General features: G+C 48.5%; 3 protein-coding genes and 1 non-coding gene across 4 annotated transcripts; 3 read left to right on the top strand and 1 right to left on the bottom strand.

Annotated features, from left to right (window-relative positions):
- Positions 1 to 276: 276 nt before the first annotated feature.
- AO090120t00010 lies at positions 277 to 357 on the top strand. Its single transcript has one exon. It is a non-coding gene; the product is annotated as a tRNA-Val (tRNA).
- An 8,271-nt stretch (positions 358 to 8,628) lies between these two features.
- On the top strand, positions 8,629 to 9,252 carry AO090113000001 (uncharacterized protein; the record flags this gene model as incomplete). Its single annotated transcript, XM_001824150.3, has 1 exon — positions 8,629 to 9,252. One exon carries the CDS (start codon positions 8,629 to 8,631, stop codon positions 9,250 to 9,252), a length of 624 nt encoding a protein of 207 aa, XP_001824202.3.
- Positions 9,253 to 13,018: 3,766 nt separating this feature from the next.
- On the top strand, positions 13,019 to 13,910 carry AO090113000002 (EF-hand superfamily Ca2+-modulated protein; the record flags this gene model as incomplete). Its single annotated transcript, XM_023237761.1, has 4 exons — positions 13,019 to 13,031; positions 13,076 to 13,185; positions 13,258 to 13,451; positions 13,544 to 13,910. The coding sequence occupies 4 exons, from the start codon at positions 13,019 to 13,021 to the stop codon at positions 13,908 to 13,910; spliced, it is 684 nt and encodes a 227-aa protein (XP_023092556.1).
- Positions 13,911 to 14,316: 406 nt separating this feature from the next.
- On the bottom strand, positions 14,317 to 16,302 carry AO090113000003 (ubiquitin-specific protease UBP1; the record flags this gene model as incomplete). The annotated part of the gene is made up of 1 exon (XM_001824152.1): positions 14,317 to 16,302. The coding sequence occupies one exon, from the start codon at positions 16,300 to 16,302 to the stop codon at positions 14,317 to 14,319; it is 1,986 nt and encodes a 661-aa protein (XP_001824204.1).
- Between the last annotated feature and the right edge of the window lie 210 nt (positions 16,303 to 16,512).

Consider the following 16,512-nt stretch of genomic DNA (forward strand, 5'->3'; position numbering starts at 1 on the left):
AATTACTGTACAGTATTAATAGTTCCCGCTTATTAATTATGTTTGCTGTCACGTGATAGTTTGATATCTCACTCATTGGAGCTCTACGGGAGCCCGTGTCATTGATGTACTCACCTTAACTTGCTGCCTCTCTCTTACTGGTGCATACGCGACAACCACTCGATAGAATGATGAAGTCAGTCCAACGACACGTACCCATGTTGGTTGCTTGGTTAATTCCACAAAAATAAAACCAAGAATATAAGGTTTTTAAGTATGAACAATACATCATCAATTGGCCGACTGGCCCAGTGGTTAAGGCACTTGCTTTACATTCGCGATCGCAAGGGATCGCAGGTTCGATCCCTGCGTCGGTCATTATTTTTTAATTCCAATTTTTTGATGGCCTCTCTTTTTGATTCTTTTTTTATTTCTTTCTCACTGAAGCACTTAAAATCAAACGAGTTCCTGATTTTCGACCAAATACATCAAAATTTACCCGCATAGCTGAATAGCCAGTTTTGTGTTTGCGATTGTCATTGTCAACCGGGCAAGATATATAATCGGCAGTATCTTCGACTACATAAAATACTAGTAATTATCTACCATTCTACCTTCTAAGGAACAAAGTATGGCAGTATTCCTTACCTTTATTATCCCAAATATCAATAAATATAGAACCAAGCACTTTCAACTGTCAACCCCAGCTGTGACAATAGAAGGTAGGCCCAACCCTGTACTATAGCGACAGGACTTAACCACCATAACCAACTAACCAGCACGCGCAAAACAGCAACAATCAATCTCCACGACACAAAAAATAAGCACTTGCGCAGGTGAAAAACCATCATAAAGCTGTTAGTTGGTGAAACACGAACACAGAGTACAAGAGACCAAAGCCCTTGTCCTACCCTTCACTGCCACAAGTCATACCAACAATGTCCAACGTGTTCCTGACCAAGCCGCTAATCTGTGTAGCAGACAAACAGAATCCAACGTTGAACTTTGAATCTTATTATCTGATTCCCAGACTAACAAACAAAATGAACCTGATACACCAACAAACACCAACCCAAACACAGCCCTTACCCTAACAAACTAAATAAACAGTATCACCCAAACCAACAAGAAACTAAAAACACCATAACAACCAACCCATGAACAAAACCTCCCTAAAGAAAACCCCCAAACCCCTAATCAACCCGAGACAACCACCATCCCACCTTCCATCATCCCATCACCTCCCCACCACGATAAGGAACTCGCAAATGTAACCCCTCAATCTCACCTTACCTTAGCTAGCGCACACAAAACCAAACCCACCCGAACACAGCCGCGAAAAACCAAACGGCCCCATTATGTCGCCTTATCACATATGGAGTCTGTTAGGGAAAACAAGCAAAACAAGAGGGGCCGTCCGTTCTAGAATGCTTCCTTGGTGGAGATGAGGCGTTTTGTTTCGGAGATTTTTTCTTTGTTGGTGGGTTCATTGGGCTGGGATGGAACTTGGTTACATACATGGCGGCCCGATGTGGGTTTCTCTTCTTTTACTTTTTTTCCTTGATTTTTAATTATTAGTTTGGGTTTGGTTTTGATTTGGTGATTGTTTTAGCTATCTTTTATTTATTCTGGGTTTTGGTTTTTGATAAGGATGTTGCATGAGGGGTGGTATGGTATTTCTTTAATTCTCATGTTACTGATTAAAACTATTTCTGCAGCTATGTCACCAATGCAGTAATCTACTAAACCAACAGAGCATAGATCGCACTAGTAATAATCCCAGGAAAACATGATCCCAGGCTCCTAGCATGGGCCACACAGATATCCATATAACCGTGATGACATCAGTCATTGATCCCAGTTATAATGCATAGCACCATATAGCACGTTTCGCTTAGAGAAGTGACATTACAATTAGGTATACCGTATTCCTTGACCGGAATATTCTTCTTGGCTTCAAGGCGAGGGTTGATTTATAAGATTGTCGTGTTTCTTTTTCTGTATATGACTCAGCTTATCGAGTGCCGAGCACCGATGACAGGAGAAGTTGCGGGGCTGTGTTGATGGCGGGGTGTGTTGTGGAAACTAGGGATTTGATGTAAGCCGAGTTGTATCTTGGAAAGGTGTTTTTGAATAATGATTTGCTGGATGTGTAAAGAGAGAATTTCTGGAGGTCGTGTTATGAAGCAATGTATAGGAGAGGTACTCGGGGTTAATTCCCAGTACGATTACTATGAAGAAGAAGGAACTGTGAACTGATACATACATTGTACATATACCCAACTTCAGGATGTAGTCTGAGCCCAAGAATATAGCTATAGCAAATACCCAAGCTACTATTGCATAGTTGTATAGAGTTGTACATACGTACATAGTTATACTTCCAGTGTAGTACAGGAGAAACTTCCACGTAACAAACACAACTACAACCACAACATTGAAAGAAACGATATCACGTTTCATGCAAACGAAGCGCAGATTAAACTGTGTGTCAGCTACAAAGAAAACTCAAGGCGTCCAGTCCGGTGCAGAATGCTAACCACGAGGACAGCGGACCCGTTTACAAGGCTGATGGATTATGCAATGTCAGCAATAGACTTGCTTTGCTGTTTTTTGGGAGGACTCTTTTTTGTTTTATTATTGTATTTTATTTTATTTATGTTATTTTGGTATTGATTTTATCTGATTTGTGGAGATGATAAGATGATAGGATATGATATTGGATTGGTTTGTATAATGAGGGTGTGGTTGGATGCGGGGATGCCCGTGCAACGTGTGAGGCTCGTTGGTTTCTTGGTTTTTGGGTTCTGGTTTAGGTTGGGTTGGACGTGTTTTCTTGGAAATGTATGTCTGTCTTATCTGTCTTATTGGCGTTTGATGGTTGGGTTGGAAATCAGGGTTTTTGGTGTTTTGTACAGATTATCAATTTGGGTTTGATAGGTGGTGACAACACGACAAGACGGATGCTACACTACACTACTCTGTACGCTCCGCTACACCGTGTTCAGAGACTCCGTCGTCATCGATCCCGTGTGCATACTTATCGGATATTATTTGCGATCGGTGGCATGTTGTGTCTCATATTCAAGGAGCGGGGACCTGTTCATACTTCAGTGAGGTCATCGAGGATTGACAGTATGGATCGAGATTGACCGACTGATCTTTGTCGTCGGTGGCTGTCGAGGTAGATCTACCATCGCGCTTTGTTCTCGATCGAGAAGGGCTAGACCGGGCGAAACCTGTTTTCTGCAGTGCCGATCGTTGAAGTAGTGGAGTCTAACTTGAATCATGCTGTAGCGAGGGCTGAGCCACAAGACAGGTACTAGCCACATCACCTGAGCCACAGTGGAGAGGTATGTAGATCCCAAATAGACCTATCCGTCACAATGCTGAGGGGCCCCGAAGTTTGGGTAGATAATATCCAGATGGGGACAGCTGCAATAGTTCTGCACTGTATTCATCAGCTTGCAGAAGGCGCCACAATCCACATACCTTAAAGTGGGTGCGTTGTGGCGGTTATACTTTGTGATAGAACGAAGTATCTTTGGGTCACCCCGTGCAGAGCTCAAATGATCAGCCGGGGAAGCGGTGGTCGACGCGTCCGTCAGTCCTATTTTCTCCCTTGTCACGAAGCTCGCAACCAAGAACCAGGAAAATCAACCCGGGGGAGGCGGAAAGGACCATCCGCCAGCTCCATCGGCTGCAAGGAGTCGACACCTTAACACCTTAAACCTTTCCCCCGGACTCGGACCGCATTCCGCAATGTGCAAGACGCTCTGTGCTTTTGCGCTGAGGCCCATTCTCCTTCCCAAAATAGTTGTTACAGATGAAGACGTGTGCTGGGTGGCGATTGAACCCCGGACAAAGCCGCGGGAATGTTGTGCGTCCTTGAGTGACGATCACAGAGCTCCCTCGCCTGCGGTTGTGTACCCCATCTTTTTATTATTGTCAACCTTTTCGGCCATCCCTGGCGACGGACACCTAAGTCTGGGGTATCGTGGACGGGACCATGATTCAGAATACGGGTCATATGTCTGTGCTGGCCGAATTCTCTGGGGATGTTGCCCCAGCGTTCGTCATGCTCGCTGAGTAACTGAGCGGCAAGACATTTGACCACGCTGACTCCGCAATCTCGTCTTCTTCAACTTTCAATGCCATCCTGTTGCTCGCATGGCAGCTTCGTATCCAATAGTCGATCAGGCGGTGTATCACCGCCCTTTTGGATGCGTCGTCGCCCAGCCGGGTATCCCTGCGGGGGATGGTACTTTGGAAGCTGTGGCAAACATGGTACTCCTGTCGCCGGGGAATAATTATTCAATCTGTAAAAAATTTAATAATGCTAAATAAATTGAGATAGTCGATGCAGTTGCAGAAACAGCCGGACGGGGCGGCAATGCAGGGTTGGACCCGGGATCATGGGATGAGATTCGACCTATCGCTCGATCGATCCTGCGATCGGATGTAACCAGGAGGGGGTCTGAACCCTCGGGAAATGGTCGGTGATACGGAGGACAAAGGTACTTTGCTGTACCTACATCCATCACGGCATGTATGTGGTGACCCTTTCTGCAGATGAATACAGAGGAATGGACAGGTAGTCGTCATCTAATTGTGTGATGAATACTGAATCGCAAACCCCGTGCGAAACAAAACAGAAAACAGGAGTCAGTAAATGGATCTCATCCACCAATGAGCGGAAGCGAATTGAAATTGTTCTCGGAAATGTTAAACACCCCCAGAAACTGAGGAAAGGTTGCCGGGGATCCAGCAAGAAGGCATGAAAGGGGCAAAGATCCCCATACTCTCCTCACCCTTGGGACCGCCGGCTCCTCTTTCCGCCTTTCCCGTAGCCTGGTTACTTTTGCGGAAGGAAGGGGAACAGTGAGAAGAACCCGGGAGTTGGGTTACAAATTCCCTGAAAGGGATAATAGTACATTATTCAGTAGACGGCGATCGTTTGGAACCATTTTTATTTGAGATGATTCTAAATTCTATTTCCTTTTTCAGAAAAATATATATTTTCTAGGAGGAAAGTGGGGGGGAAGGATTCCGACGTGACGGTTCGATCGTTTCGCGGGAGACGGAAATGCTTTCCCCGGGGTAGGGATGTTTAATAATAATTAGGTTCGTTTTAGCTGAACTATTGATGGATCGTGATTGATAGTATCGGATTAAAATTAGGCGGTGCGGACAACAGGTCTAGACTCGACACTCCTGGACCTTTTCTTGCCGAGGCACCAGCCGACTATACTTAATTAATGGTCCGGGGAAGCTCTCATAGACAAAGACCCGATTTACCTGTCAACTGGCTGGCGGGAGAGACCGGCCTGCTATCTCCGTAGTTCGTACTTTGTCAATGGATAGTAGCATTGTAGTTATTTGTCAAGCATATGAAATCACAGGAAAAAAGATCTGTCGGCACATGTGTTGCTGGAGCCTGATGCACACCATTTGCGAGGTACGTATGCTGGGTACGTCTCAAACATCAGCTGAAGAAGGGCTTCTAAAAAATTATGATGGATCCTCCGACGAAACTAGAGACTAAATCCTAAGACACCAATTCAAACCACACCAATTGGGCAGCAACAAGACCGTTAAGGGAAAATAGGGGTTCTATCCCAAAGCTCTGGTAGCTGGAGCTCCATCTGGCATCACGATCACCATATGATCCAGTAAGCCGGGCCTCGCGCGACATTTCCCCGATTGCCGAGGACTCGATTTAACCACGAGTTTTCTCCTGATCCTCCAGTGCGAAACAAGCACTATCGCATCCCAGCTCCATTTAGCCTCGGCTGAAATGCGTCCGTAGGCCCGGCGCGACGGTCGCCACTGTGAGGCTCTGATTTTATCCGCGGTCGCTTCATTTCTGAACGTGAAAATTCAGCGCCTGTCACTGGCGGAGAAAAACGGGAAAAAATCCTCCGCCTCATCTTTCCCTAACTTGGGCGAAATCCGGAGGAACGTTTTGGCTACGGAACACCTGGGCCGTTTGCAACTTGGAAACTTGGGGCTACGTGGAGCAGGGCCGCATCATCCTGATGTAGTAGTAGTACGTAGTTTATCCTTCACAAGTATCCGATCGAGTAATCACGGAAGAATTCTCGGCTGTGCGACCAGGAAATTGTTTCTACTCCTGACAAGAAACGCGATCGGTGTTACGCTGGCGATAGTGTGGACGATCTGGTCGAGTCGCGGGGAAGTTCCGAGCGGTTTACGGAGGAAAAGATATATCCAGAAATTCCTGGGTCAATGATCTTTCGAGGGGTTCTCGTGGGGGATTAAAGTAGGCGAGCGCGTTCCATGGTTCTGAACCTGTCAAGGTCCCAAAAGTTAGTCAGTCGGATTTTGACACTCACCCGTAGAATTCGAAATCCAATCCGTCCTGGCCAGTTCATCCAAGGACACGACAACGGATGAAGAACCCGAGATTCAAAATTAAGTCAGAAGAGAGAACGGTAGTGAAGAAAGAAAGAATAAACCGAGTCTCCACCGCGGATACCGCGCATGGGCTCTGGAACAAATCTCGAAGGAACTCCATCAGCTCGCGATTGATTTTCTTTCCTATTTTATTTCTTTTCCTCCCACTCCATTGGGCCGCACGAGGCGACTAGATTTTTCTGGCGGAAAACGAAACGACTAGGCGGGAAAATCATCCTCATCTAGAAAATACTACTGCATAAGCTATCGTTGCTACTATCGTTACTGATGAAAATCCATCGGTCGGGGATTGCCCGTGTTCAGACCGCTAGAAGTGTCAGAATTCAAGGAAATGGATTGCAATGCGCGGTGTGAGTGAGAGGGGGTTTGCTGTGGTGTGCTGGAAATCGCAAGAAATACAGGTTTAGGGCATGGGACAGGCGGTGACCTGATGTAACTACGAGTAACTGCCGCTGTATCCCTCGAGATAGACATACAGAGTACAGCTCGACATACATCCGCCCGCAGTATTATGTATGCACGTTCACCGCGAGGATGTCAAACATCGAAGCGGTGTGCTTCCATGCGCGTTCTGATTCGACTCCCCTCCATCCGCCACTCGGTTGGGGATGGGGAGGACAGTTCAATAATGTTACGACAATCAACGCAGGTTGGAACGAGCACAGACGGACAACTGTCTCGACAGCAGACCGCAAGAATCCGTTTCAGATGCACGAGCGCCCAAAATATATCATTCTATCGGCGGCAGTTGGGAAATGGTGGTTGATCGTGTCGTATCGCATAATCCAGAAATGTGTCTGACCACCTTCAAGCTTGTGCTCACTGTACGGCGAACCGTTTGGGGGTCTGATACGGAGTCATCCGAGTCATCATCACTGAGACATATGATTAAGGATTACTATGACGGTGAAGAATTCCTCCGAAATAGTTCCAGGCACAGACAATCAAGTACCGAGAAATCCTCGAGGCAGCATACGCGGGTTTATTCTTACTTAGTCGGGTAACAGTTACGGGTAATAATACTCGAAAAAGGGCAATAATAATTAAAAAATAATAAATAATAAAATTGATTTAGGAAACTTTCACCCCCGTTTTGACTCACTCTTTGACGGTTTTTTGATCCCCACGCCCCCCAACCCGGTGCTCCCCGGTCCGCGGGCCGATGCTGAAAGAAATATTTATTTATTATTTATTTAATTAATCAAAATCCGGAGGACTGGAACAAAAACAAATTCAAATAAGAAAAGCGATAGATCCACGTCCACTGACCGGGGTCTGCTGTCTGATTGTCAGAATCTCACACTCACACACACTCTCTCGCAACTCTTTGTCCAAAAGGATTTGGTGGTGGTACTTATTTTCTTTGATTGATCAATTCTGGCTGGGAATTGAATGAAGCGAAGGAGACGAACTAAATCAATCAATGAACAAATCAATGATTCAGTCTGGCTTGGGTCGCCCTATTTGTCCAACTTACTTCACCTTTGAACCGTCACCAGTCGATTCTTCATACATAATACATCGTACAGCTGCCGGGACGCCGCTTCCGCCTGATCCTCGCGCTTGACCTGCAGTTTGTCAGTTGGGTACTGGCCAGCATTACGGAAGATTCGAAGTCTCTTGAGGAATTCTCGACCGGTATTTTTGTTTGGCGATCATTTTACTCACTGCCTGTTGGTTGTGGGGCCTGCATTTTTTATTTTTCTTTTTTTTATTTTCCCCTTGAAAATTAAAATAAATCGATCATTTTTGATTTTTGATTTTATTTTATATTATTTATTTATTATTTTTTTTTTATGAAAAAATACGCATCACACCAACCCCCCGCGACGCCTTATCTGTTGGGATATGCAAGGGAGTCCAGACGCTTCCCCGATCGATCTGGACCCATACATATACATATCTCCTGTCCTTCACCACAACTTGACCCATTCACTCAAATATTGGTGTCAGAGCTTATTACTATTTACACCCTCCCATTCCTCCCTTCCCTCCTTCTGGGTCCCTTCCCCAGACTTGTCGATCTTCTTCACCTTTATTATCTTCTGTTGCTCCCTCCCGAGACTCTCTCGTCAGCAACACACTCTCCACTCTTCCTATATTGGAGCTCAACCTACTACAACTGACCATCACTGCCGCTTTGACTTCTAACCTCATCTCTCCATCCATCATTCACACACAATGAAGTACACCAGATCATCAGCGATACCAATGTTTCCACTTCAGGCCTGGAGTGGCAACGCGGCCAGTCTCAGATCCTCCCCCAGTGAGGCATCGGCCAACACCGACCCGGTCGCCTTCAGCTTCGATACTACTTGGGACGGTGGCTCGCCCATTTCCACCCCGGCAGCCCCTCCACCAACTCCTCAGGACTCTCTGCTTGATATTACCCCTCGCAAGTGCTCTTTCTCTACCGCCTTTGGCATGAGCAACGCTTGTGCTTTCCCCTCCTGGCCCAACCGACCGGCTTTGATCAGCACGGACACCGAGGTTTCTACTGGAAGCGCCTACATCTCGGACGAGGAACTTTGCTTCGATTTGGGACCCCAGTCCGAATCCGCCGTGGAAGAAGAGTCGGCCGTGGAAGATGCCGTCCGACCTGGTGACCTGACGACTGAACAGCAGATCCAGATGCTGCGCGCCGCTGCTGAAGAGGAAGCCCAGCGCGCCCGTTTCCTCGCCCAGGTCCAGGCGCACGCGCGGGCTCAGCAAGCCATGCGGGTGGCACAGCTCGCTTCCCAAGAGAAGGAAAATGCGAAGCGCAAGAAACGCCAGGCTATGCCCCAGAAGAAGCGACGGGCTCCGTCGGCCACTAAGGTGGTGATTCGTGCCTAGAGCTGTCAAATTCGCCTTGTATCAACATTTCCCTTCTTATCGATACCCCGCCTGTCTGGTCGCCCCACGTTATCTTCACTGGTTTGTTAGCGCAGCATTGTCGAACGATCGACAGAACATGGACTTTTCCAGACTTTTCTGAATTTGCGGTCAACGATTCAGCGGCTATTCCTGGTTTCGAGTGACCAATCGGAGTGAAAGCCCTCCTCTTCTAGCCCAAAACAAAGCGAGTCGCACTACAAAAGCGAACAGAATCCGAACATCGGTTGACAGATGACTGATGACTGATGGGCGAGCTGCACGTGCCTCGCCTCGACGGGCGGGTAGCGCTGATTGGCTGCCCGTGGGGGTGACAACTTTACCACCCAGTACGCGCTGTAGCCGGACGGAATTTCCACACCCGCCGCCCACGGAGTTACATGCCTATCGCTTTGCTCGATTACTTAATAACTCGTCGCTGTCGGCGCATCACGGCGAAAATTGCGTGTCAGAATAAAATGACTTTCGCTTCCCCTCCTTGGCGCCTCTTCAGTCGGCTGCACGTTGGACAGGGTCCTGCGCCTATCATCTAGCTGGTTATCTCACCGCTACTGTCTGATGCCCTTCGGATCTTATCTCTCCTTGACACCACCACTATTCTTATGACTCACTCACCGGAAATGATGCTGGCCAAGGGTGGCCTTTCGTTGTCCGAACTTTCCTGTGACCCCTCCTGACGTTTGTTTTTCGTGCTTTTTTGCGAGGGCGTTGGGTGGTTTTCAGCGTCCATGGTAGCGCTTTGGTTTTCTTTCTCCATTTCGGGAACTCTTTGTCATGTTCGTTCAGCCTGTCCAGGATTTCACAGCACCGTCCTTTGTATTCTTTCCTTTCTGCCTTTCTTCCTACACACCATCTTAATACCCTTTTCTCCTGAATATTTTCTAGCGTCGATCCTATGTTCTCAGATACCCCGTCGTGTACCTATTGTTGTGTCTTGTGTTGTTTCTCATACCCCGAGCGTGTTACACGAACAGCTCCCGCATCGGCTTTTTCCACGGTTTGCATTTGCATAGCTCAGCGACATACCCTATTTTCTGTGATGACTCTTTTTAGCGACCATGGTTTTATCGTTTGATCTAGGTAATGGCATGTGAATACGAGGTTGTACTGAATCTGGCATCCTGACGTTGTAGACGATTGAAATTAGATTGTAATTCCGACCACCGTCTCTTGTGATCAGACCGTAGATATCGACACTAGAACCGAAGGCCAAAGCTCTCCGTGTGTGACAGACACAGACAACCGCACCGGGAAAAGACAAAGAAACAAAAGTAGAAGTAAAAGTACCCAAGAAAAGAAACACTCATACACATACACATACACACAACCACAATCCCAAAACATATCTACAATTCTATACTCAACCAGTCCAAGCCACAACAAATCAACCACAATAAAACAAAACCAAACAAACCCTTCTATTCCATACAGTACAAAAGTACAAAGTACAAAATATCAAGAACAAAACCCCACCAACCCCACCACCTCCCCAATCAACCCCTCCAACTTCCTCCCCTCCTCCCCTCCCCCAAACAAACCCCCCTTCTTCTTCCCAAGAACAGTCTCCCTACTCCCCAAAACCCGACAAACCTCCTCCACCTCCCCACCCACAGCACACTCATACACCACCAACCCCAACGCCATCAAAAACCCCCTCAGCGCCTCCCCACTCTCCTCCTCATTCGCGATCGCCTCGACTAACCCCGCCACCAGCGAGACCTGGTCCTCTTCGGAGATGATATCGCCCTTGCCTTCGATCCGGGAATTGTGGTTCTGGGCGGTGAGGTTGTAGGCTAGGGAGGTGGCTGCGCAGCGGATTTTCGGGTTCGGGTGGAAGAGGGAGGTGGTTAGGGTGTTTAGGGTCTGGGAGAAGAGGGAGGGGGTGTTTAGGATTGTGTGTGTGGGGAGGGGAGTGGTGAGGAGGTTTGTGAGGAGGTGGAGGGTTGTTAGGGTTTGGTTGTAGGGAGTTTCTTTCTTGTCTTGGGTATCTTGGGTATCTTGGGTTGATTGAGATAGGGAGAGGAGGAGGGATAAGAGTGTAGACGGGGGATTCTGGGAAGCGAAGTATGAGGCGACTCTGGGGTCGAGGGTTAGGAGTCTTGTTAGATCTATTATTGCGAAGTGAGCGGCGCTTGGTGTTTCCTTGAGGAGGGTTTCGATGTAGGTTGGGTAGGTTGGGAGGTCCTGTGGTAGAGGAGTTTCGATCTTATCGTTGGATTTGATAGAGTTGGTGATGAAGGTTGTGATTGAGGTGAGGGTCTTGTTGTCTCTGGTTTCCTGGGGGAGTTTCTGGATGAGTTTGTCTAGCGGTGGTGTATTCTTGTATTGAATGTATGACGAGGCAGGGATCGGGCGTTGGAAAGTCGGGAGGTCGAGTTTGCGGTGCGGGTGTGCTGGGTTCGCCATCTCGATTAGCAGTTTGATATTTCCCTGGAGCTGGGATGCGTTTGCGCCGCTCCAGGTTTCTGTTTCTTGACCCTTTAAGTAGGTTTTGAAGGTGGGCGTGGCCTTGATCCCGTATTTCATGGCCACGTCGTAGGCGCTGCTGATGTCTACTTTGATCAATGTGGCCTTGGATCCTGCTTCTTCGGCTAGTGAGTCGTATAAAGGGTAGAGAGCTTTGCAGGGCGGGCAGGTGGCCGAAGTGAAGAAGATGATTGCGGCGGAGTGGCTGGCCTGGTTGAGTTCGTGGTTGAGTTGCGTGAGATTGGTGACCTGGATGACTTTGTTCGCTGGCTGTATTTGTGCAGGGGGTTGGCTTGGTACGTCGGTGCTGGGGGCTTGGGTGACAGGGCGCAAGGCGGCTTCGATTTGCGGCTTGATCATCTGCCCGAAAGGCGTGCTGAGGAAGGTCTGGGGTAAGTTCCGGATGTAATCTGGGATACTCTTGCCCAGGAGGAACATGGCCAGATCTTGGGTGAAGTTGTTGCAGTTGTGGAGGAAGAGGTCGTAGGACTGAGTTTTGTTTGTTAGTGTGGTTGATTTGTGGTTTGGAGAGCGGCTTTGGGCTTGCCTCTGGTGTGTAGATTTCTCCCAGGGACTCGATGTACTCGGATATCACGTCCAAGGGCAGTTCTGTCTGGCCCAGATGGACTTTCTCCATGGGTTGTCCGTGGTGCGTGCTCCCTGGGTAGGCTGTTTGGATGCCATGGCCAAAGTAGTATTCCACGCCGTTGAGCACGATGGCTGTGTGGTAGATGGCATCAATGTGCGTGCCCGTGAGCGGGAGGGACCACTTGACTATGTTAGATCTTGGTCCCTGTCCTCTGTGATGGTACGAATTTGACGTACCTGGCGGGCGAGACCCTGTTCTTTGTTAGCCAATGAGCTTGTGGTTATATACTGGTTGGGATTAATTACCTTGGAGAGGTCGTAGACGTATAGCTCTACGTCCATGATATGAAGTGCGTTGGAGATAGTGTAGTGACTGAGCCTGTCTACAGAGTGTAGTGTAGTCGATGAGGGAGAAATTCAGGAAGCTGTCTGGGGACAATGTAGGGTATATAAAGTCAGGCCGTTGGCTCGATTAGGAAATGTAGGCATATTGTGGGTTACGTCAGCAGCCCCAGGCAGTCACGGGAATACGTCGATTGTTCGGCGATCTTCGATGAAGGACCATGACTAGATTGACTTTATATTCGTATAGATAGAACTTCTATCTTTGTTATTAAAAACCACTTTAATATATATTTACATAAACAATATGTAGACAAGCCAGCATACCTCGATGTGTAAACTCCGTAAAGCCCGACACTCAGGGCATACTCCGTACTCCATCATATAGATAGCCAACCAAAGACCCTTCTCTCCGCCTTTAACTTACGCAATAAACCATCCCGCCACCAACAACCACAACTCTCAACTGCCACACCCCAACACCACCAAGGGGAGATGGTAAGTCACCCTCCATCGCAAACCAATCCTCAATCTTAATCGTACCCACTAACCGAAATCTCACCCACCCAGCCTCCCAAAAAGCGCAGCGCACCCTCCGCGCCCAAGAAAGCGCGACAATCCAAACTCGCCAAAGCGCACGACATCAGCGCCACCGAAGAAAACGAGATCAAAGAAGTCTTCCAGCTCTTCGCGACCAGCGCCGCCGACTTCCCAAACGAGAAAGAAGGAGTAATAGCACGAGAAGATGTTCGGAAGGCGCTTGTGTATGTCCCCCTTCTCCGCCCCCGTCTCCGTCCCGTATACTTTGCGCCGGGTGGAATATATGTTGGATTGTATTGACTGAGGGATAATAAAGAGCGCTAGGTCTTGCGCCGGCTGACTCCCGAGAACTACACGATATTTTGGCGGCGGTGGACCCTACGACGACCGGGTATGTTCTCTATGAGCCGTTTGTGGCTGTTGCGGCGGCGAAGTTACGGTCTCGCGATGAGGATGCTATGGCCGCTGAGGTGGATGCTGCTTATCAGTTGTTTACGCGGAATACGGATGGGCCGATTACGTTGGGGCATTTGAGGCGCATTGCGCGGGAGTTGAAGGAGGATGGGTTGGGCGATGAGTTGCTTAGGGATATGATTTTGGAGGCGAATGGGGGTGCGGGTCTTGAGGCTGGGGTGAGCTTGGAACAGTTTCATGATGTCATGACTAGGGCTGGCGTTTTTTAGATTTGGGTTTGGTTCTGGGGGTTGGTGTTGGTGTTGGCGTTGGTTTCTCTGGGTTCATTTGTTGATAGGCTTTGATGCATCGTGTACATACTTCATGGGAGGAACATAATATTGGTTCTGAGGTATATGCAGAGTTTGTAGGTGGATATGCTTCTGGAAATGTCAGAAGCCTGCGTGGATTTTGGAGTGATTGATGCTAACTACTGTAAGTATGAATGAGATAACATTCTTGACCTGTTGATGCAGAGGTCTATACCTGTCCAAAGCATGTCCACGTAAAAATACAAAACCAAAGCAATGCAACGCCTTTAGTAGGGCTGGGGTATCATAATAGTGATGTACACAGTTGCTAGCGTCCGCAATAGAGCGGACCATGCTAAATATAACGATATGTAAGGCATTAGACTCAATCAACTTCCGAAGCAGGCCGTGCATTCGCAACTGGAAGCTCAGCCTTCTCAGGCGTGGACACACTCGTAGCTTGAGACGTTCGGGTGTCGTCAGTGGCCGCAGATGTTGTCGACATGTCTTCCGGCGTGACAGCACTCGAGGTAGATACCGAATTATCCACTTCTGCAAGATCTGGCTCGCCAGTTTCAGCGGGGAGAGAAGATGAATCCACGGCTTCATAGAAGAGCATGAAAGCTCCTCCCTGCGCCATAACGTTGGATTCGCTGACCATTTGTACATCCTCGTCACTCAACCGGAACCAGCGCTCAGTCGTCTGCTTCTCACCGTCTTGCTCAATGACTGACTCCGGAACGTTGGCGGGGAATGTTTCTGAAGAGTACTTTCTATAACATATATAGTGACCGTTCTCATGACGGCCGTAGTGCGTGATTACCGCTCGTAATTCATATAGTTGTCCATGGCCATCCGCGATCTTGTCGGCTTGTGCGAGCATCGACTCTCTCGGATCCATGTCCCAAATCTCGCTGTTTTGACCCGCTTGGCCGGCGGCTGCTCCTAGGCACCACTCGCCCATATCAAGGATCTTCGGAAACTTCAGAGCGGCGTAATTCTTTCGAAGCATTCCCGTCATTTCATCAAACAAACTGCGGTTGATGTGAACGACAAGGCACTTCGGTGGCCTTGCAATCACAGCTTGCCTGGATTTCGTGGAGGAGACACGGTTCTTCGAAGGGATATTGCACTTCTTAGAGAGAGTCTTCTCCGCAAAATCCTCTTCCTCGAGGGCCTCCTCAACAGCCTTCAATCGTTCCTGCGCCGAGTTCTTCAGCGCTTCGGATACACTCGGTGAATCGGGTGTGTTCGAAAGCGACTTATCCTCCTCGATTTGTTTAAGCAGATTCTGGAGTTGTTTTTGAGCGTGCAACAAAGTACACTTCGCACACTCCACCCCTTCAATAGGTTCTAAATCCATATAGTCCTGAAGACAATCACGAACATCATGCTCGTAGCCCGCCCCAAGCGGTAACGTCAGGCAATTGAATGGAATAAGGGACAAGCCCTCAGTCCAACCACATTGCATGCAGCCCACTCGCTGTGCGAGGAGACCCTCCAGTGGGTTTCCGAAGGAACGTATCTCAGCAATCCGAGCCCCGACAGAGGCGTCCGCACTGGTTCCCGGCGTAGACCCAGCCCCAATAACATTTTCTTGCGGGCTTGCCACCTTCAACCCGAGGTTCCGAGTTTGTTTCCGTGTGGCCTGCTGTATCTCGTAGTCTATCTGATCGACAACTTTCGAAAAATATTCCTGCGCGTCTTGTTGTTGCCAACTGCTCATCGACTTCAGATCCGCCGGAGTCCATAATCGCTGTCCGTAACTGTCGGGGCTATTCAGCCGTTCTATGATGCCCTTGAGCGCCTGATGTGTCGAGAATGCTCCCTTCGCCCCGAATAAATCGATGTTCCGTCCCAAGAAGGTCGCGAGCGACTCCAGCGAAGCAAACCCTTGTATGATACTGTTCTGATAGCACGAGTTGTCCCAGTTGCCCAGACCCGGAGGGAGGCTGTCCTTGTTGCCGAGAAGTGCAGTACCGAAGCCCGGGAGTGTGGGAGCTCGAGGAAAAAGGGAGGATAATGATGAGTTATCGAGCCCGAGGATCCGTTTCATCGCTTCGCTCTTGGCTTCGAAAGTCATCGGGCCGGCACTTTCGTCGATCGGGGTTGAATTTGCTTTTTTGTCTAGGGCGGCGACTACCCTGGGCGGCGTCATGTAAACGATGACGTCCCACAGTGTTCGGGCTACCGTGGCCGGAATCGATCCAGACTGAGTCAAGGCAACGAAAACGAGTATCGCGATCGCTAGGGTGGAGGCTATGCTTGGGTGGTCTTGTAGATACTGAAATACTGTGTCATAGTGGTTATTCTTTGCGTGGTTCAAGGGACTTTGAGTGAGGACACCGTTCGCCCCTCTATGAGAGTGCATGGTTGAGAGGGAAATCTGGGAGGTCAAGGCATAGAGACAGCGTTCGAATACTCATGGACGGGTAAAAGAATGAAAATGAGTTTGTATATCTTAAGTATAGATTGATGATATTTGGACTGTTTGCCTGTCGGAGTTTAATAAGCGTCTCGGGCTTCACTTTTGGTTTCTGTGGCTACCCGGACTCGTTATCGATAGCGACTATTGTCTCCA

This window comes from Aspergillus oryzae, chromosome 5 (assembly GCF_000184455.2).
Source record: "Aspergillus oryzae RIB40 DNA, chromosome 5".
NCBI classification, from domain to species: Eukaryota; Fungi; Ascomycota; class Eurotiomycetes; order Eurotiales; family Aspergillaceae; genus Aspergillus; species Aspergillus oryzae.